Source organism: Nyctereutes procyonoides, unplaced genomic scaffold, assembly GCF_905146905.1.
Source record: "Nyctereutes procyonoides isolate TBG_1078 unplaced genomic scaffold, NYPRO_anot_genome, whole genome shotgun sequence".
NCBI classification, from domain to species: domain Eukaryota; kingdom Metazoa; phylum Chordata; class Mammalia; order Carnivora; family Canidae; genus Nyctereutes; species Nyctereutes procyonoides.
In genome coordinates, this window is record NW_026575146.1 from 8,755,111 (window position 1) to 8,777,544 (window position 22,434).

Here is a 22,434-nt window from a genome sequence, read left to right on the forward strand (position 1 = left end):
CTCCATCTATAATTTCTGTGACCTAAATTTGGCTCATCTCATTGCCAGCAGCCCAGAAGTGGAGCTGATGTGCTGAGCCAGGAGTAGTGTCCTATGACAATCACAGTTTGTGGAATTTCACACCTAATGGTAAGTCCCTCAAAGTCTAAGATTCACACCCACAGTCTATTAAGAACAGAGAATGGAGTTCTGCAACCATCCAGAGATTGTAACTAGAGGAATTCCAAATGGGTGGTACCTGGTTAACAGAGGCATCTGCATTAGCCACAGGTGAAGGGGAGCGACAGGCAGGTGGAGAGGAAATTTCACTGTTGGTTCCCTCCTCCCCAGACTCCTCCGTCACAGGTGACAGCAAAGTGTGACAACGACCTGCAGTCATCTATCACATAAAATGTAGCCCAAAGGACACAAACGTCAGTTAGCTATGTTAATAGAAGACCTAGTCAGGCACAGGTCAAAATGAAAGTCATAATATAATAAAGGTTAGGGATACAGAGACCCATACCTACATACAAATTCTGTGTTAGTATTTAAAAGTTTTGTCCTCAAGTGACTATGACTCTCGGGATCATATGGGAGAGAGGGTGTATATCACAATAAAGACTTTTGTTCTTGATTATTTATTTTCCTTTCCTTGAGGTGTGTATCTTTATAAACAAGTAGAAAAATCACGAATTATAAAAGCAAGGGAAGGGTCTACAAAATAAAACTTGGGTCTTTTGTGGACATCTCAAATTCTAAATATTCTAGGGAGATAAATGCACCCAAAGTAATATTTTGCCAGAAGAGTCCAGGTATGATTATATGCTACCTGAGGCACAGCACACATGTATGGAAAACATACAGCACTGGAAAACATTTTAGTTACTAAAATAACTCATGCATTATAGATACAAAGTGATAAGCAAGTGATATTGCAGAACAGAAATTAATGGAACCTATTTATTTTAATCCAAAGCTAAACTCTGGATTCTCAGTTTTCTTATTTTCCTAACAATACCTTTTCTTCCATATTTTATTGAATATCTGTACAACAGAATACACAAACATGTCTAGTCGGCCAGTGTTTTAGCTTGAAAAACACACAAAAAATATATATACAGGATGATTCTCCTATCCCCCAGAAAAACTAGAAAACTGTGCAAAGGAAAATTTTTTTTAAGCTCAGAGGCTTTCAATATTATTGTTTAATTATAAACAAATGCAGGGCCAACCTCTGGCATATTAAATAATTCAGCCCCCTCAAGCAAATAGCTTCATTTTAGCTATCCCTGTTTACAGTATGAAAAACTGGCCTTGGCCCAAAGGTAGTCAGAGTTAAGGAAACTGTTTTCTCAGTTCGAATCTTCAAGAGCTAACACTGATCCCTAAAAGAAGTCACGAAGAGGGAACCTGGAACCACTGGCCAGGCTGCGGGCAGAAGGGAGCGCCGCTGGCTCCCAGCGGACCCGGCCTTCCCCCTCACTTACCATGACCACAGAGGGGTGGGCCGAGGTCGCGGGGAGGAGCTCCCTGTCCAGGTCCTCCGTCCCCTCCGCCAGCCCCTCCACCTCCGTGACCGTCAGCAGCATGGTGGCATGCTTGGCTTTCATCGTCAGCATCTTGCACTTGGAGTTCAAAGAGGCGATCTGCTCCTGGTAGCCCTTGATTTTCTGAGCCAGCTCCTGGGGAAACATTTCCACCACCGCCCCCCCCCCGCCCCCCAACTGTGTGTCAGAGCAGCATCAAAAGGAAACACAACTCGTAGCGTTCATCTTCCTCCAGCGCTGGCCAATGAGATCGCAGAGCTGCGCCAGGCGGCAGCAGCAGCCGCGGCCGAGGCAGGATGTGGACGTGCGAGCGCAGGAGCCTGTCCGCCGCGCGCCTGCACCGCAGCCCGAGCACCGCGCAGCCGGGCCCGCAAGAGCCGCTGCAGGGCCGGAGACCAGGGCCCTGGGCCGGGGGATTCTAATCCCGGGAGAGGCCCGCCGTGCAATCGGGAACTTATGTAACGTTAGGCACTGGCAACTTTCTTCAAAATGTCTAAAGAATCCGAACCCGCCAGATGGTTCATGCCATGGAAATGAGGTCATGTGATGACTAAAACTGCAAAAAATGCAATGCTCAGCTCTTACCATACTGAACATATCAGATAGAGCAGTCATCTGTTAAGGGGCAGCGTCTCAAAAGTAACCTGCACCTCAATTCCTGTGAGCCATAGAGGTGTTTTTTTTTTTTTTTTTTGTAGATAAGCTAAATATTACATAGGAAACCCTAATTTTTTATCTTGATTACTCCCACAATAAAGTTTTGTACATTCATCAAATTTTCCCTCATGTACTCCATCATGCCTCACATGTTTCTCATGTTTCAAACTAGAGCTTTGAACTTGAAGTTCAGTTCAAATTTAATGTCTTTTAAACTCATCTGTTGTTGAAAAACTTGTTTTAAGAGAGAGAGGTTTTAAAACTTTTACCAAGAGCTTATTGAAAATATATTCTGGACAGCTGGCAGCTCTCAAAAATCTAAAATATTAAATAAATAATCTAAAATGGTAATTCTAAAATATTAAGTTTATACTAAAAGATGTATACATGCTTAACAAAAAAGATGTCTATTTCAAGACATTAATCCTAAAAGTATCAAACCATTACTTTTTTTCTGTTCCTTTTATTTGGCTCCTTTTCCTGAAAAACTGTCATTTCGTGTTTGTACGAAACATATTTCGCAACAAAAACATTCAATGTCAATATCTTTAAAAACGATAGTGTTTATATACATATATGCCCATATATACACACTAGGCACATATACATACTTCACCTATATGTATATATGATACAAATACTATCATTTTAAACACATTGACATTCAAACTAGAGCTTTGAACTTGAAGTTCAGAAACAAAATAACAACAAACTGGTATATATGATGTATGTACAATGTATATTTATGTGTGTATATGTATATGTGTATGCACACAGACACACACATATATAATTTAGTTTCTCCCCTCCCAGACAAAACTGACTAATGGAAGGAAAAACCTTGCAAAACTCAGCCAGTAGCCTGTCTTCTTGATTTCTTCTATAGCACAAGAATTTTTAAAGCAAGAATTTAAAATGTAGAAATCATCACTTCTTTACCTTTTAGAGCTGCAGGTACTTAGTTAAACCTAATATGGGTTTCTATTTTTAATAGTGATTAAACAGTTGGCCTAGTGCCTAATACATGGTTACTCTATTATAATTAGTTGACATGCACATATAGAAGACATCTACCAATCAGTGGACTCCTTGAATACTGCATTTTCATAGGACAAATCACTAAGCCTTCTTATAATGGCTTGCCACACTGGGTAGATTTGAAGAATCTTTGTGAAGTAGCATTAATTTTAGTCCTTCCCCTTTTCTGGCTACACGCATGGCTGTGTCCCCAACTGCTACACCCTGCAAAGTTGTGCCCATGCTGACAGTGAACATCCATCTCGTAAATTGGAATTCTACACTTTATTGTGTATAAAACTCATTTGAGTTGTTTGTTAACAATGCAGTTCTGTTCTCTACAAAAGATTGTGATTTACAAGGCATTTTATACTTATCCCCTTGGAGAAACAGCTCCTTAGAACTTCCTTCTGCAACAATAAAACCTGTCTGTATCAGAATAACTGTGGGTTCGTTATTAAATCTGCTAAATTAAAATGGAACCCCACTGGCTTAATGTGTTCTCCATTTTCAGGAAGCACATATATTTTTAATTTTTACTGGATATTTCTGAAAATGATTACAAAGCATGAGCATAAAGAGGTGGGAATTTCAGATTCAGTGGCTGTTCTAAGGAAAGCTGCCCTCTGTGGGCAGTCTCCTGCACTCAAGAGAAGGCCTTGTACGCAAGGTAAAAAGCAGGGAGGCCTGACTATTCTTATGATTTAAAAGCAGCAAGATAATTTTTTCAAGTTAAACGCAGCATTTAAAAAATTACAGAAAAAAGTTAATTCCTTAGACACATACATATATTGTAAATAATTTATCAATTTTTGATAAATTATCAATTTATGTCATTATTATAATCAATTATTTTTATCAGATAAAGTTCTCCTAGATGCTAGATTCACCACACAGTTGAAATTCCATTGAAAGCAGACTGAAAATACAGGAAAAAGCAGTCTTCCACATTTTTATGTTATCGTAAATCAGGCTATCTCCACTCAGCACATTCTTTCCTGTGTTTGTTTTATACATACAATGAATCTCACACAGGACTATGCCATTATTATTATGAAAATGTATCCTAAATCACCTGACAGAACTTACAAGAGTCTACACTCCTGTTTAGAACTGGAAAGAGAAAATGTGACAAAATGAATGGACCACAGAACAGGAGCCTGGAGGATAGTCTACAGCTGATTGTGCTCAGAGCCAGCTCTGTGACCTTGGATAAGTCATTCATTTTCTGGGTCATCATTCTTTTCTTCTGTGAAATAAGGTAGCCCAAATAGTTGCTACTGCAGGGGGAAAAAATCATGGAATTTGAACAACAGATACTGGCTTAGAATCTGGTTTCTATCAGTTACTAGACTTGGGAGCTTGGGAAGTCACTTTTAAAAAAATCAGTTTCTGTTTTCTTTTCAGTATAATGGTGATGATTAAAAAAAAAAATCCTTGCCTCACAGCATTGATATAAAAGATAATGTAACAACTGTATAACTGTTTTTTTTTTAAAAACCCAAACTGTAGTAATGATAATTATTGCTATTTCAGACAAGGTTTTTAAAATATGTACTTTCTGTACTCTGATAGAATGTTGTTACAACAAAATTCTGGATCTTCTGAGGTTAAAAATAGTTTCAAAATTAATTTGTAATATATAGTCTAATACATAGTCTAATGTATGAATTATACAAACAGTGGTTTCAAATATTTGCTTAACATATTTTCACTTAACCAGTGGCATAAGAGAAATCAATGGTTAACAAAGATAATAGCTATGGTGTAGAAGTAAATGTAGGTGGGAGGTTTATTTATGTAATTTTATAAAGAATATATAAATGTAAGTTACTGATATGTTGGACATGTCAAGAAATTAATTGCATTTGGAGAGTAGGTAGTGAGACATTTTATCCTTCAAAGGCAACAACTGAATCTTCTGAGAAACTCACTATGATATTTGGTTTGAAAAAATAGTTGCTCTAACATTTTAACAAAATTAAAATGGAGCAGATGAAGAATAAACTAAATATCCACCTTTAGCCCTGAGAAATTAGACACTCTCCTCTGTCCTGTTGCTTTCCCAATTCATGATGCTATGAGCCAGTTCCTAAGGGAAAGAGTAAATGTGATCCAAATAGGAATTGACAGGTCAGAAGAAATTCACTGCTAGATATCAATGGGCCAAAACACTGAAAATCTATGATCTCTGAGACCAAGTCTATGCAAGGGGTGTTCAAATCCTAAGTTTATAAGGAAGTTATAAACCTAAGAAAGAAGACATATTTGAAAATGGAGAAGACGCTAAAAACATGACCTGAAGATCAGCAAAACAACATGGGCCATACTGACTGCAGTGGAAGGGACTGAAGTAACCTCTATTTCAAAGAGCAAATGATTTTGTTTTTAATATGAAATATCTCTTTTTTGTAAAGAGGTCAATCAAAGCAACAAGGCTTTGAGCACTGCTGTTTCTAGCAGTCTTTGAATACAGAGCAGACCATGTGTTGGTATAAATAACTGTGAGAATTTGGGGTGCAGGAGACAGTTGATGGATCCCAGCTAAGATATATCATCCCAATATGTAAAGAGGTTTTGGCCTCAAGGGGAAGACTCAGGCTCCTGGGTCTTGGAAAACACCAGCAAGAACAGGTAAAATCAGTCAGAGAGGATGCCCAAGAACTGAGCACACTATGTGCACAATAGGGAAAACTTTTCTCTTAGATTCACTAGAAACCAATGACATAGTCTAACCAAACAAGCACCTTGCCTGTGTGCCTGTCTCACCTCATGCCGAGAAATCTGGGCTTGCAGCTCCTGGATGTTACTGGTGGCCACAGGTGTATCCTCGATTTCTCTGTGCGCTCCTTCTATAAGCTCCCGGAGGTGCTGCATTTCTTGCTCATACTGTTCATATTGCACCACAGCCTCCTTTGAAAGAGAAAACAACATATGATTATCTTTCTATATCAATAACTACATGGAATCATTCTGTGCTGCCCTCTACAGTGTTAACTGGTATTCACCTGTGTGTCTGGGAATAACAAATGATGGGTAAAATCCCTGGGTGACTCAAGTCCTCAAACTTATGCAGATATTTCAAAAGCTTCTCTCTAAAATAGTTTACTAAGATTATTAACAGACTCAAAATACCTAAATGGCTAGATCTTCTCTCTTCTCCCTATTCATATTGTCCTGAATATAGCAATGTCATGGTCTGAACAATGTCATGGTAGGAAGTGGTATGAGAAACACGATTACTTCATTTTTCCATCTAAGAAATACTAAATATATATGTAAGGCACTTGTCTAAATGCTGAGGTAGAAGATAAAAAAATGAAGTAAGCATGACTTCTATCCTTAGGAATTTACTATGTAACAAATTACAAGACAATCCAAGGAGCAAGAATAGTTGACCAAGTCGACCATTAACTATTTAATGAAAAGATATGTATACAATTTTTGGATAAAGTAAGTAAAGTATTAGTTGAAAGGAGATATAAAGTGGAGAGTGTCATTCCTTCCTGTAAATGTTTTTTCTCTTATTAGCTAAAAAGATTAAGAGTTCCACTTGGGTGCACTTTCAAGGCCAAAAAAAAATGCATTTAGTGTATCAATAAGCTGAAATATGAAAAAAGATTCTGTAATATTATGCTAGCAACAAAGGCATTTTACAAGATTTTAGAGGATTCTCAGATGAATAATAAGAGATAAAAATATATGACTGAAGATAAAATTAACCTTTATAAGTTATTCTTTACTAAAATATATTGCTAAAAGATAGCTTTCACCAAAGGCTATTTTTTATAGAGCTTTCCCCAGGCTTTTGTGGGTGATCCAAATGAGAGCATTTCATCTCCTTATTTTATATAACCACAACAATCTGTCAAATTTAACTTTCTGGATGTGTTTTGATGGCTGAGCCCACACAATGCTAAGAAAAGAAGCCCATGACTCATTTGCTCTTGCTCGCCTGGCGCAGGGACTACAAGAGACTCTGGCTGGCACAGCAGTACATGCCTGCATGATGTTGCACTGCTGGATTGCTGTGTGCTGTAACCGGCTGGCCTCCTCCTGCAGGTGCAGAGCAGCATGGCACAGTGGCAAGCTGGTGACCACATCTTCAGGTATCCTCAGTGCACTCTGGCAAATCTGCACAGCATGGACCTTTGGCTTGAGTGACTCCATCTCAGATAACAAATGCTGAAAGTGCGAGTTCACATTTTATGTTTTGTAAAAATGTTTAAAAATGTTATACTTTAACAGCTTATTTCCTAAGCAAGAGACATTTACTAAATTACAGCTCTGTCACGTGTCATAAATATTTTCCAAGGAATTTTTCTTTTTATTTATTAAGATTTTATTTATTTATTCATATGAGAGAGAGAGAGAGAGACAGAGACAGAGAGAGAGGCAGAGAGAGAGAAAGAGAGAGAGAGGCAGAGACACAGGCAGAGAGAGAAGCAGGCTCCATGCAGGGAGCCTGACGTGGGACTCCATCCCGAGTCTCCAGGATCAAGTCCTGGGCTGAAGGTAGCTCTAAACTGCTGAGCCACCCAGGCTGCCCAGAATTTTTCTTTAAATAATGTAAAGAGTACTAAGACTACAGCTGAGTTTAAAAATCATTTTTCCTCACTATTTTCTCCTCCTCCTCCTCCTCCTCCTCCTCCTTCTTCTTCTTCTTCTTCTTCTTTCTTCTTCTTTTTATACATCTCCTTTCTCATTTCCTCTGGATTATCTTTGCTTACCTGTCGATGAGAAAGTTGCTCCTTGAGACTAAGACGGCCCACTTCTGGAGAAGTCAAGGTTGTCTGGGCTTGCTCCAAAGCAACTTGTAAGTTTTTTAGCTCGGTTTCAAATTTTTTCATATCCTAGAGAGTAAAAGCAATATGAATGTTAGTATATAAGCATTTGAAGTTCAAAGTCATCGGAGAATAGCATCACAGTCAAGAAGGCGTTATCAGAGGTGAGTACTACTTCTCTACTATAACACCACCGTTAAAAAAAAAAAAGATAGACTTTCCAATTTGAATTACTATTTTTTTTTTACCTTGGCAGCATCTTGGAGATTATGCATACGAATTTTGATCATCTGTCGCAGCTCCTCAGACTCCCGTCCCAGTTCTGCCACTTGCTGAGACATTTTTTCTGTGGAGTACACACTAGCAAGGTACTGTAATTTCACAATCATTGCTTCCAGATTGCTGTGAATTTCTTCAGATTCTTCTAGCATGGTCTAAAGTGAATTATCAAAATTTATGACATTGACAGGCAGACAGAGACATATAGGTAATCAATCTGATGTGGCATAAGACTGTCAGACTGAAAGGAAGGGAGCTGTTATCTACAGTTCTCATAAGTACTGTGTAGGTTCTGTGTGTCTTACTGTGTTTAACCCTCACACCCCTGTGCCTACTCCCTGCCTATTATTATCCCCATTTTACAGAAAAAGAAATCAAGGTTTAGAAACTGCCAACCATTTGTCAAGGCTACATGTTATTAAGTGTTGGACCCTAAGGCTCATGCTCTATCTACCACCCTAAGCTGCTCTCTGGGGAGGGTCAGGACATAAGTATCCCAGGAGTGTTGATGCTCTGACATGTTGGGTATCTTCATCAGGTTGCTAAGGCTACTTTTTCTCATTTTAAACTCAAGAGATGCTTTTCAGCTCCCATATCCTATGTCTAAGATCTAAGATGCCTATCAATCCAAGAAACAAAAATAACACAAGAACGTTACAAACAAACAAAAACTTTTGAACACTGGCTTTAGTGAGACAAAGTGGGTAGAAGCTACTTGAGATACCATGAGGAATAAAATGCAGCCCTTGTCATTCAGGATAGTATCATCTAGTGAGACTAATAATACACATTGTATGAGTAGAATGAAAGAGGAGAAATGTTAAAGATGGCAGAAATGAGATGTGCTACTACTTGGAGGAAGACTGGGAGAAGGCACAGCAAAACAAAGATGCAGAGGTGAGTGAGCACAAAATGGGAAGTTACTGGGATGTGTGATGTGTAAAGAGGAGGAATGGGAGCTGGGACATTATTCTTAGGCAATAGATCTTTATTTTTTTAGAATAAAGTACAGTTTTTTCCTCATGAGGAATGCTATATATATAATAAAGCTTCAAAAGTATTGAACATATTAAGAAGAAAATAAAATACTCCACAATATGTCAGAGATAACTTTAAGTAAGAGATAACTGTTGTTATATTTGGGTATATTTTTAGGTAATTGAGACCTAATATATGTATAATTTTCCTTCTTTCTTTTCCACCTGACATTAGAACACATGCATTCTCTCTGTGTATTGTTTTTGGCTAAACTTGGGCAGCCCCACCTAAGGCAGTCTGACCTAAGGCAGGGACAAGAGAACTCTCCAGAATAATATCTACAGGATGAGTTCTCTCCTGAGCAACTGAGAGAACCCTCGACATGTGGTGTCTGTCCTCCCATGTTCCTGAGGCATCAATCCACCTAACTGCCCAAGTCAAAACACCGAGGAGCCGTCCGGGGCTCCTCCCTCTCTTTCATCCACATCCAAGAGCCTCCAGAGTCCAGCATTCTAGCTCAGTAGTAGCCCTTGCATCTGTCTTCTCTCAACCTCCAAAGAGAGACCTGCCACTTTCTAGCCTAACACTGAAACCACCTTCCATGCTGTCTTACCTTCATCAGTCTGTTTTCCACAGGCTGCTAAATCATTCTTAAAATACAAGCCTGAATTTGTTGCTTGCCTGAAAAATATCTGTCAGAGGCTTCAGAGTAGGGTAAAGCCCAAGTTCTCAACAGGCCTTTTGATCTTTTGTTCTTTCTCTATTCTTACTTCTTGTGCCTTTTCCCAGCTCTCCTCCACACCTCCTCCTACTGTCCTGCTCCCTCCACTGCACCAAATGGAGCACCCCTCACTTTTACTACTGGAATTTCAACACAAGTAGGTAGCCTGTCATTCAGGACTCAGCCCAGAATTACCTTCTCCTAAGAAGGCCTCCTTAAATGAGGCAGTGTGGGTGGATCATGCTCCTTTGGGCTCCCTCAGCATCTTGATCATCATTTCCTACACTTACCACATTGTTTGTAATTGTCTAGATCTGTCTGTCATTGTGCCTCCTTTTATCAATTCCCTGGGGCAAGAACAGTGAGTATTTTTTTGTATTCTAAGGCCTAACAAAATTCCTAGCTTTGGAGAGAAAGTATTCTATAAATATTTGTTGAATAAATAAATGAGTGCAGGACTGATTTCAAGGAAAAAAAAAGTTTTGATGGTTACTTTAAAGACTACATTGTACTTTATGATATCCAAAATGTCATTCAGAAAAGTGACTTGACAGTTTTCTTTAAAATTTCACTATAGGGACGTCTGGGTAGCTCAGTTGGTTAAACGTCTGCCTTTGGCTGAGGTCATGATCCTGGGGTCCTGGGACTGAGCCCCTGCTTCTCCCTCTCCCTCTTCCTTCTACTTGTGCTCACTCTCTCTCTCTGAAATAAATAAATAAAATCTTAAAAAAAATAAAATTCCACTATAGTGGGGTGCCTGGGTGGCTCAATTGGTTAAGCAGTTGACTCTTGGTTTCAGCTCAGCTCATAATGTCAGGGTCATGAGATTAAGCCCTCTGTCAGGCTCTATACTCAGCATGGAGTCCCCTTCCTTCCCCCTCTTCCTCCCTCCCATTCTGCTCCCCACCACAAACTCTTTTTCTTTCTCTCTCTCAAATAAATTAACTAAATCTTAAAAAATAAAAATAGAACAATAAAATTCCAGTCTAATTATTAATACTGCATAAAGTATTTTCTACATTTTGGATTGCGGAGTAATAACTAGCATTTTGGTGATCATGATGCATTTTGCCAATTGTTTTTCAAAAAGATTTTAACAATTAAACGTTAGGGTTGAAAGCTCTTTCTTCTTTAAATATGAATCTCAAATAACTTTTAAATGGTATTAATTTGATAAAGTGCTCTCTCACACTCTCTTTTAAATTTTCATTTCTAGATTTCTAATGAGGTTGAATATTTTTGTCATCATTTACAACCAGTTGTAAATTAAGTCTTGTCTTGAGTGGTTTAAGAAAGATTCCAGAAGAGTATACAAGATTGATTAGAGAATACGAAAACTGATTAGCATCTGTTAAAGCATTCCAAGGAGGCAATGAGGCTTTAATCTAGAAACCTGTCCACAGGAATGGAAAAGGGAATGGTTTGAAAGATATGAGTATACATAAATCAGAATAAAAGAGAGAGAATCTAAAATACTTCAGGATATCCATGTAAGTAAGTAAAAATCATTCTGTGTTGTATTGTAAGCGAACTGTGCTATTACATACTTGTATCTAATTCAAGCTAAAGATAATAAAAGGATGAAATAATTTCCTGGATGATACAACCAGAAGAAAACTTCCGGAAATGAAGTAATGCAGCCACCTTCTGATATGGACTCTTTGCTACTTTCTAGCTGACCCCCACTTCCTCTGGAGAGCCAGACAACTGAGACCAGGCTGAGTGCTGAGAGTGAGGAGGCACTCACATGGCAGATAGTGTGCTTGATATTTGCACATATGTTAAACCATTCGATCCTCCTAATAATTCTGCAATAAAAGTATCATTTACATCTCCATCTTAATGAGAAAACACAATTCAGGGAGGCAAAGGAGTTTGCTCCAAATTGCACAGCCCTAAATAGCAGAGATTGGTTTTCCCATCAGTCTGAGTCTGAAGTCTATAATCTCTCCACATGTCATATCTCTTCATGGGGAAGAATTTCCCACCATATCCAAGCATCTGATTGTTTCAAAGAAGCTGCAAAAAAAGAAAAACCTATACAGGGCTATTTGGGTCTTGGAGAGAAAAAAATCTAGGGGAGATAGAGGATATTTATTTATATAGTTTTATGAAATCTTATGGGTAACCACTTCCTTTTAAACCACTGGACAAGTCATTAGGGTTACGTTAGCTTTCTTTTTATCTGGAACCTACAATAATTCTACATCATGGCCCTTTAAATTTTCTGCCAGTCTAGCTAGTTAAATCAAATTTCTCTCTTAGTTACTCTTTGAAAACTATTTTTCCCAAAATTACCTGATGTAAAACGTATTGTTCTCGAAGTTGGTTTGCAGAATTCCATGTAATCTTTCCATGTACCAACACTTTAGCTTTCTCAATCCACTTCAAAATGAATTCAAGCATTTCATTGTATTCTTCTAAATGTGATGCTGCCTGAAAAAATCATTAACATTCAGATAGCAATTGTAAACTCTGCTTCATGAACTAGAAAACAGTCTTTTTTTTTTAGAAAACAGTCTTCTATTTCTCTTTCTATACAATAATCCTAGGGGTTGATTTTTATAATATCTGTGTTATCTAAAGGTATCATGAACAATCATTCCCTTGTTGAAAACCTGTCAAGGACTTCCCAGTGACTTTAGGATAAAGTTCAAATCCTTAATATGCTTGAATAATTTGTCTTTTAAAAATATTCTATCTTCTCATCTCTGAGTCATCAGTCTAGTACCTCTCTATCCCTCCTTCCATACTCCACTCTCACTGATTCAGGAGGTGGTAGTGGGGATTATAGCTGCCAAATTTTGGTACATTTATTTATTTATTTATTTATATTATTTATTATTGCCAAATCCTAATTTGGTTTGTCTGTGATTACAGAAAAAATACATAATGAATTTATACAGGTGAGTCTACAGTCAACAATTATGACAGATGTGTGACCCAAACATATTAAGTAAATGCAAGCATATCTATGTATCTATATATCTATCTTGTGTCTTACATCTTTATATTATATATATACCTTCTGTCTTATATCTTTGTATTTTTATTATATATATAATTATATATATAAATTATATCTATAATTATATATAAAATAATATAAATACTTAAATTTATATATATATATATATATATATATATATATAATACTTAAAGGTATTTGAATTCATCCCAAACTGAATTTGTAAAACATGTTAAGGGATGAGTACTCATTTCACAAAATACTTCTCCAGTTGACAAAATATTCATTCCAATAGTCCATTTATATGACCACCTTTGTAAATGAACTTATAATATAGTTTGATATAAAATAAAGGGAAGTTTACATGTAAATTTTAGGAACACAAGTGTGGTATGAAATAAGCTACTCTTATCATTGTTAATATTATCTTTTTATCTATTTTCAAAAAAAAAAAAAGCAAACACTGAATATCTGCCTTAAAGGATTTTGATTCCTGTCCTGGACATACCTGACTGAGATTGGAGAGCCGATTCTCAGCCTGCCTAATGGTCTGTTGGTGAAGTTCAGTCAGTTTTCCTATCTTCTTGGCCAGTGGTTTACCCAGTTGTCCATTCTGCTCTGAGAATTTCTGTACTGCTGCATCTAGTTCCATTAATTTTAAATTACAGCCGTCTAATTCCTCTCCTAGCACCTAGGTGGTAATCAAAACAAAAGAACATTAGACTACAAGAAATAAATTCCCCTGGATTTCCCAAGGTCAAGGGTGGTATTTTAAATGATTTTTGTATGCATCAAATATTATAAAGAATGATTATACTCTGATCAGGTCATTTCTGTTTCTTCGGTTAGATAGGCAGAGCAGGCAGGATGTTTTATAACCTTGGTGTTTATTTCCTATGAGGCTGAGTGAGATGGTTGTTTTCCTTCTGCCCCACCCAAAAAGGATTAATCACTTAACTCATCAGCAGAGCGAGAACACAGATTTAACCACCAAAATAATCCTTCCATTTGGAATTTTTATATTTATATTACCAAATCATTATTTGGTCTTGTGACACTTTTCCCTATTACACATGTATGCAGAGACATCTATTAATACAGCTCCACTGTAATCATGAGATATATGTTGTAAGGGATCTATGCTATTATGTTTATACAATGTCTTACTGTCTGCCTTTACTTTCTGGATTTAATGAAGCTTGCTAATCAAGAAAGCTTCCCCCCCCCTTCTATATCCCCAAAATAAAATAACTTCAAAAATAGCTAATTCATTCAGTAGCATCTCTTATGTTTCCACTTCTCCTTCCTTACCTTTTGGTCAGATTTAGCTTGTGCTAAATTATCTGTCTTTGCTCTCAGCTTACTTAGAATAGTCGTGAGATCTTTGGCTATCTTCTGAATTTGCCGGTTGAACTCCTGGCTCATGGCCTTGCTCTGTTCAACTTCTCTTACTTTGTCCTGGATCTAAATAATCAATGAGAACAGCAAAACCAACTATGATTAAAATTGCATAATTGCTGCAGAAAACCTCAATCATAAGATGTTGACAAGGGAGACACTGGCGTGGTTAATGCCATTTTGGCATCGATGCACTTTGTCAGACCAGCCACATGCTGTTATGAGCTCTCATGGCTTTCCACACAGCTTTGCTTCCTACCACCTTTATGCATGTACTGTCCCTTTCTGCTGCTGTTTCAGCAAAGAAACAAGCAATGCATGTACAGTGATCTATGCATCAAATGTTTATAGAATATTCATTATAGATAGCAATATACATATAGCTGAGTTTGAATCCTATCTTCTCCATTTACTACCTTCAGAACACAAATTCCTTTAAGCCTGTTCTTCCATAAAATGGAAAACATTTCCAGATAATTGGAAGCACCTGGATTTGTTTCCAAGCACCTTTTTATATATAGCTGTTGGTGATCTGTTAACTCCTTTTCCAACTTTCCACGTACATCCCTATAGTATATCAAAAAAAGGTTAAGCACATCTAATAAAAAGAAAGGTTTAAAAAAAAGTACAGTTAACATTTATAAGTTTCTAATGGCTTTGGTTTGATTTGATAACAGTGATATTTTTACTTCTAATAAAATGCTTAAGAGAAAACGGTAAAGAAATATTTTCTTTATATAAGTGAAAGGCCTTAAAAAAATCACTTTAGTACAGGGGAAACACATCATTGAAAGAACACTTTTTTGAGGTGCCTAGATAGATAGCTCAGTCAGTTGAGTGCCTGACTCTTGGTTTCAGCTCAGGTCATGATCTCAGGATTGTAAGATGAAGGTCTGCATGGCTCTGCACTCAGCAGAGAGTCCACCTGAGATTCTCTCTCTCTCTCTACCTCTGTTCCTCCTCCCAACTCACACTTGCTCACCCACTCTATCTCTCTCTTTCTCTCTCAAATAAATAAATAAATCTTTTCTAAAAAAGAATACTTCTTTGGCCTTCATTAATTTTGAGTGCCAATGTAAATGGGATGCATGAAAATAACTCTAATATAGAAAAATTTACCCAGAGAAAAAGAAAAATTAAATTTAAACTTTTTTAAAGATCTGAGCTTTCTAAGTCATCCTTCCCAGTAAACCTTCCAATGTCCAAGAAGAAAAACCAAATAGGCCAATTAAATACTTAAAATAGAAAATAACATTTTAGTTTAGGTCAATATCATTATGTAGCACTGGATTTTGATGAAATTTTAAAAAACACTTTATAATATACATTGGAGTGTCCAAAAAATGCAATGTACTTGTATGAATTTTATAATTGTTATGATGTGATACTACTTTCCATTTTATGTAGCACTTTAGAATTAGGGATATATCTTCTTTTTGTCCTCTATAGACCGCTTTCAACTTAACTGTGCTTTAGCATTATGTCACCAAGGTGGTCCTAAAAAGCTATTATGTTTCCAAACAGATGCTATCAAAGTTATTTTCACTACGTGAAAGCATGTCCTCTCTTTAGGACCTAACATAGAAATCTCCCTCTGATCTCAGTACTATGAATGATTATGTATCTCTTTGTTTAAAAAAAAAAAGACTTGTAAAATTTATAGTCATGGATTAGATTACATGGCACATCTTTCATTGGTCATTTGAAAGCTAGAGTTATTTGATGAGCCTTCCTCTAGCAAAATTATACAACTCACAAACATGCATTTTGGGTAATAACTTCTTCCTTAGCTTTACCTTATTTTTTTCACTCTGATTTTCCCTTTTTTCAAATATCTTACCTACTTACCTTATATTTTACTGAACTGAAATAACAGCTAGAGGAGTACCTGGCAGGTCCTGGGTACTAAAAAAATTTGTTGAACATGAAATACAGCTTTTAGAAAAATTTAAGTCATTTTTAAAGAAAAAGGTGAAGTAGTAAGTTATTTGTAATTATATTAATTATATTATATATTATATTAATTATATTATATTTTTATATTGTTCATATCTGCGATCATCTGATATATTGCCAACAAATAAGACTTCTAATTTAATATTGTCATTTTATACCTATGTGTTTTTAACTGTTTCCATGGAGATATAATTATGAAAATCAAGAACTCTCCTACAAGAACACTGAGCCTCTGAAAGAATGGAAAGGCATACTTTGTGATCATAGATTTACCTGGTCATGGATAGTTCCTAGGTCCAGTGCCACTTCAGCTAACTGAAGGGATACTTCAGAAGGTAATATGGAATAAAGACCCAGGTATTTATTTTTCTGCTCTTCAGTCATTTTCTCAATGTTCTGTCGGCGATTTGTTGCTTCTGTTAGGAGAATCTAAAAAAAAAAAAAAGACATCAGACCATGTATTATTCATCAATATATGAAGTGTGGACTTAGAAAAACATTTTTTTAAAAACTCAAGCCTTTCTGGGGAGAAGCGTGTCCCCTCTATACAGAACAAAAGAAAGTCCCTTGAAATAATACTAAAAGCCTTTTATATAGTACATTTCTGAAGAATTTTAATTCAATACTCATTGAATATAAGCAAGCATATATCATTAAAATCACGACAACATTTTAAAATGATGAGTATAGGGAATAAGAAGAGTTTTGTACCTGAAGTTCTTCAAGTTGAGCATCTATTTCTATTGTTGGATTCCCCAAATATTCCTTTGTTTCCTGAACCCAAGATTTCACAGAATTGATCTGAGTCTCCACAACTTCTCGTTCCTTTAGCTCTTGTTTTACCACCTTTCCATTACTCTTCACTTTCTCCTGCATGCTTCAGAAACATTAAAATGATAAACCAGAAGTGGATTTGAAATGAAAGGAAGTCCCTAATTCACGACATCATATTATTAAAAATAGATGTAAAAAAAGCGAAGCCTCATATCTTTTTTTGCAAGTAAAGACGCTTCCCAGAATTGTGAGATGATATTCAGTAAAACTTAAGTCAAGGACAACAGAAGAATATATGTCATATGAAGTCAATGATTTATCCCTGGAAAACAGCTGACATACTTCCAAACCCCTAAATTGCAATGAATTTTCCTATCTTAAGTAACTAGTGATTGTTTATTTATTTTCTCTTTGGAAATCTACTCACATGGTGCAGAATCATCAGCATTTAAAAGTAATGTATAATTGGAATATTTGTGACTATTAGAGGCTAGTCTCTAAACAAAGTATGGAGCTTTGGAAATTTGGCAATTAATAATGTTCAACATCCAAATTGTAAGTTTTTATTTGAATTGACATAAGTCTGATAAAAAAGTTCAAATAAATGAAATCAGATTATCCTGAATTCATTTACAAGTAGAAGAGGTGAATATAGGCTATGGATGAGTATTAGTTAATACATGATAAAATTATCTATTGACATTTTTTTCTCTGGCTCAGTAAGTGAATTGGGCTGGCTATGCATCCTTAAGATTAACTTTCTCCTTCTGCTAAATTCACTATCAGTAAATAGTTTTTATTTATCTGGACTTTGACATTACCCTTATCTCCCTGTCCTCCAATTTAGCCAAAAAGTTATCAAGCTTTAACAAAATGTTCTCAATAGCTCTCACCTGTTTACCTTTCAAGCTTCATTTCTCATGAATTACCCCATTGCCCAACAGCTCCTTGAAAGTGACATGCTCACATCCAAGCTTCCTTACATTCTATTCCTGTTTGCTAACCTTTCCTCCCACTTCACTGCCTAGCTTAAGCCTGCCCAGTCTTCAGCATGAGTACCTCTCCTGAAGGGAAGCCTTCCTAGTTGCTTCTGCTTTCTATGCCCTTACCACTCTTTCCATGCTCTACCTAAATGATTCTGTAGTTGTCGGTCTCTGCTGCTCGAGTGAAAACCTCATGAGGGTAGAGACTGAATCTGTATGGCTCATTACTATATTTCTAATTACTACTAGTATGTATTTATCAGATAAATATTTCAAGAGTTAAGAAAAATGAAAGGCAGGGATGAAGAGAACAGTTCCCCCTATTTTTAAGGCAGCATGATGGAACATTCCCAGACTCTAATACCATGCATATCCTTTTGGGTTATGGCCAAGTTTAGTAACAGAGAACTAAAGCAAGTGTATACTTACTTCAGGCACCGATCTTGCATTGCCGTGATTTCCTGGACAATGGATGGCTCTTCTCCAGGGGACTTTGTGGCTCCATCCTGGAGCATACTTAGAGCTTGCTGCTGCAGCAGGCCTAAGGCCAATTGCTGCTGTTCCAGCTCCAGAATGAGCATGTCATGAAAGTCAAGAAGAGTTAAGAGTTCTGCTTTTGAGGCTTTCTCTGCTGAACTTCCCGGTAATTTATCTTGGAGCTGATCAATTATTTCAGTGGCTTTTTTAACCTGATAACAAATGTATATACTATGAAGCTCAAAAACAAAATGAAAAGGCCGAGCAATTCCAATAAATGCCACATCTGATACTAAGGCATTGAAACACATTAAGATCATGACATAAAGTCTAAATATCAGGGACTAAACATGAACAGTCTCCTTAATGTGAAAGGAAAGATTTCTGGGTTTTAGGATTTAATCTCAAAATAATAGGGCAACCAGACACCACATAACATAAAGGGGTTTTTTGTATTATTTATTTTTAAAAAAAACTGAAAATATAAAAGAAAAACTCTTTCCAATATTTATGTTGACATGAATGCATGCCTTTCAGTCATTAAGGAGGATATGGTTTAAAACATTGAAGCCTACTTAAAAGATAAAAAGGATTAAATATGGGATTTTAAATTCTTGCTCATTTTCATAGCAAAGAAAATATTTTATACTTTTTCAGGGCCAGGTAAGACATTTCTTTTTAAAAATTTGTTTATTTGAGAGAGGGAGGGGAAGAGAGAGACAGTGTGCATAAGTAGGAGGAGGAGCAGAGGGAGAGAATTTCAAGCAGACTCCCTACTTAGTATGGAGCCCCATTTGGGGCTCAGTCTGAGGACCAAAGAAATCATGATCCAAGTTAAAACCAAGAGTCAGATGCTTAACTGACTGAGCCACTCAGGCACTCCACTCTTTTTAAGATTTATTTATTTATTTTAGAGAGGCAGGGGGTAAGAAAATTATATTAAGAGCCTAGCAAAAGGAGCAAAGTGGGCTTGTGTTTCTTTCAAAATTTAATTGCTTGGTTTTCTCATTAAAATAATCAGACCTTAGGGAACCTGGGTGTCTCAGCTGGTTGAGCATCTGACTCTTGATGGCTCAGAGTTGTGGGATTGAACACCCAGTCAGGCTCCATGCTCAGCAGTGAGTCTGCTTGGCATTCTATCTGCCCCTCCCATTGTCCTCGCTCTCTCTTTTTCTTTATCTAAACTTAAATAAATAAATCTTTAAAAAAAATTGATCTTAAAAAAAATCAGATCGTGACTTGGGGTTAAATTTCACATTACATTGCACATTGTATTTCATATTTTGGTTTTCACGTCACTGAAATAGAGACTTAAAAAAGAAAGGCTTTTTGGTTTTCATAAAGCCAATTTCAAAAAAGGGAACAAATAATACTGCTTTTGAAAATACATTGTCATCAGCAAGGAAACAATTATTTGGGCCCATTAATCATGGAAATTACCTTATTGTTAAAGCTCTTCCACTCATCTACTGCATCTTCTAGTATCTTCTCCTGGTCCTGAGCCACAGCACGGAGACGTGTCCAGCGCTGCCAGACAGTAGTCATGGACCTGCTTATGGCTGCTTTGCTTGCATCATTTCCAGTTTTTTCCAATTGTAAAGTTTTATCCTCAAGGGCCACAACTTTCTCATGGAAAGAGTTAACTACTGATACTAAAGACTGAGGTAGCGAGAGGATAAAAAAGGTTATGAGGAGAGATTGATTTTTTAAAAGTTTTATGGATTTCAATAAAGCCCAAATTACCTGCAAAAGGAAATGTTCCTACATATATTCATTTCCCTTAGTAACTCTTACTTTTACACTTAATTTTTTATTCACTTAGGCTTGAATTTTTTAAAGAGGTAAGATAAATATATCTTTATTAAAAATTTATTTATTAAAAAGTTTATTTGCAACTTGAGATAACATTCTCCCAATTTCAAAAAGCAGTAAAAATGTAAGTAAACTGCATTTGATATTTAAGTATGTTACATCCCACCTTATATTGCTGTGATATATGAGTGAGACTCAGTTATTCATATCTGAATATAATTTGAATTTATTGAAATTATTTACTGAAATTTTCAATTTATTGAAATTATTTACTGAAAAGTATTTACTTAAATTTATTAAATATCATATCTTATCAGAAGAAAATTTCTCTGAAGGTCTTTTTATAAAACTAGCTGTGCATTTCATCAGGAATCCAGAAAGGTGGTAGCATTTAATTAAATTCAAACTGTTATAAAATATGACTTAGTGTATCCTTTTCATAATTAAATGCATCCAGGTGGGAATGAAGTTATATTGACCTGTTTCTAGAACTCTCAGATGCCAAAGACCCATTACAATTACAATGAAAGGATATTTAAAACAACAACAAAAAACTAACCTTGTGTTCTGACAATTTTTCTTCTGCTTCATGACTGGAAGAAGTCTTTGATAACGAAAACTCAGACAATTTCTTTTCTGCATCATTCATCAATTCAATAACCTCTTCCCTTGCTTTCTGATAATCCTGCCATTGAGCTGCACACCTTGAATAAGTAAAAAAAAAGCCAAAAAGCAACATAAAATCACACATTTCTGTGCAGAGCTCTGATGTTAATATGTCTAACAATACTTAAGAGAGAAGAATGAATTTACATGTACATCATTGGTATATTCCTGTTTTCCATGTGAAAATTAATTTCATTGGAATATAAGAACCAAAACAAATCTAATACCTCTGTAAGAGATCTAATTGGGCATGTGAGTCCTGGATTATCCTTTGGCTTTTATCTTCCAGGGAAGCCATTTTCTGTGCCAGGTCCTCTTTTCCAGTTGGCTTGATGAGTGGGTCCAAGCTGGCCACCAGACCTTGGAGCTCTTCCAGGTTTCTGTGGAATTGATCTTCTGTACTAAAAAATTCCATGTGGCTTTTGAGATTTTCTTCTGCACTCTCCACATCTATGCCATTGCCTGCCAGTTGTAACATCTCATGAGCATCCTCAAGCCAGTCGTTAGCTGCTTGAAATACTTGATAGTACCTTTGACATTGACTGTATATTTGAGTTAAGGCAGCCTGAAAAACAGTAATTGCAAACATAATCAACTCTCATTTGCAATGTATTTTCTGTAAATAGTTTATTTTTATCCCATTTCTTTTCTAGTTCTCAGTTATGTGGATATATGTGTAATAAAAGTGAATTGATAAGTTGGTGGAATTTTTTTAGGTGCACTTCACTATTATCTTTTCCTTTTCCTTCTGCTATCCTTGTTATGGTTTTATTATTGCAGTTAAAATAAATACAAAAGGAAACAAATAGAATAGAAATTATTGGTGGTATCTTGATTACTTCTGAAACTTTGTTCTCTCTCTTTTAAAAATAAATATGTAATGCTTTGCAATATATGACAGGCTGAATATTTACCAAAGTGAAATAATGCCTTAGTTGGTTGGAAGTATAACACCAGTGGGAATGTAAACTGGTACAACCACTATGTAAAGCAGTACGGCAGTTTCTAAAGAAATTAAAAATAAAAACACCATATAATCTAACAATCCTACTTCTAGGTATTTATCCAAAAAAAATGAAATCATTATCTTGAAAATATATCTGTACTCCTATGTTTATAACATAGCATAGCATTTTTCACTAGTCAGGGTATAGAAACAACATACGTGTTCATCCATAGATGAATGGTTAAAGAAAATGTAGTATACAAAAATAAATTCAGAATGGATTAGAGACCTAAATGTGAGACCTAAAATTATTAAAGTCCTAGAAAAAAAACATAGGCATTAATTTCTTTGACATTGGCCTCAGCAACATTTTTCCAGATATGTCTCCTCAGGCAAAGGAAACAAAAAAAAATAAATAAAATTAAAAGCTTTTGCAGAACAAAGGAAACCGTCAACAACAACAAAAAAAGGTAACCGACTGAATGGAAG

General features: G+C 36.2%; 1 protein-coding gene across 7 annotated transcripts in view; it reads right to left on the minus strand.

The window, feature by feature from the left end:
- Window positions 1-22,434, minus strand: part of SYNE1 (spectrin repeat containing nuclear envelope protein 1) — a 255,312-nt gene that overhangs the window by 154,656 nt on the left and 78,222 nt on the right. For 6 of the 7 annotated variants that reach the window (XM_055311232.1, XM_055311234.1, XM_055311230.1 and 3 more), the window contains 15 exons: window positions 21,227-21,564; window positions 20,893-21,037; window positions 19,962-20,180; window positions 18,474-18,733; window positions 16,999-17,164; window positions 16,561-16,716; window positions 14,245-14,397; window positions 13,442-13,624; window positions 12,264-12,401; window positions 8,236-8,421; window positions 7,934-8,056; window positions 7,206-7,388; window positions 5,973-6,116; window positions 1,470-1,664; window positions 239-379 (listed from right to left, as the gene is read on the minus strand). In XM_055311232.1, the coding sequence (XP_055167207.1) occupies window positions 239-379; window positions 1,470-1,664; window positions 5,973-6,116; window positions 7,206-7,388; window positions 7,934-8,056; window positions 8,236-8,421; window positions 12,264-12,401; window positions 13,442-13,624; window positions 14,245-14,397; window positions 16,561-16,716; window positions 16,999-17,164; window positions 18,474-18,733; window positions 19,962-20,180; window positions 20,893-21,037; window positions 21,227-21,564 (2,730 nt within the window). The remainder of the gene's footprint in view (window positions 1-238; window positions 380-1,469; window positions 1,665-5,972; window positions 6,117-7,205; window positions 7,389-7,933; window positions 8,057-8,235; window positions 8,422-12,263; window positions 12,402-13,441; window positions 13,625-14,244; window positions 14,398-16,560; window positions 16,717-16,998; window positions 17,165-18,473; window positions 18,734-19,961; window positions 20,181-20,892; window positions 21,038-21,226; window positions 21,565-22,434) is intronic. The other variant, XM_055311233.1, reaches the window with a different exon arrangement.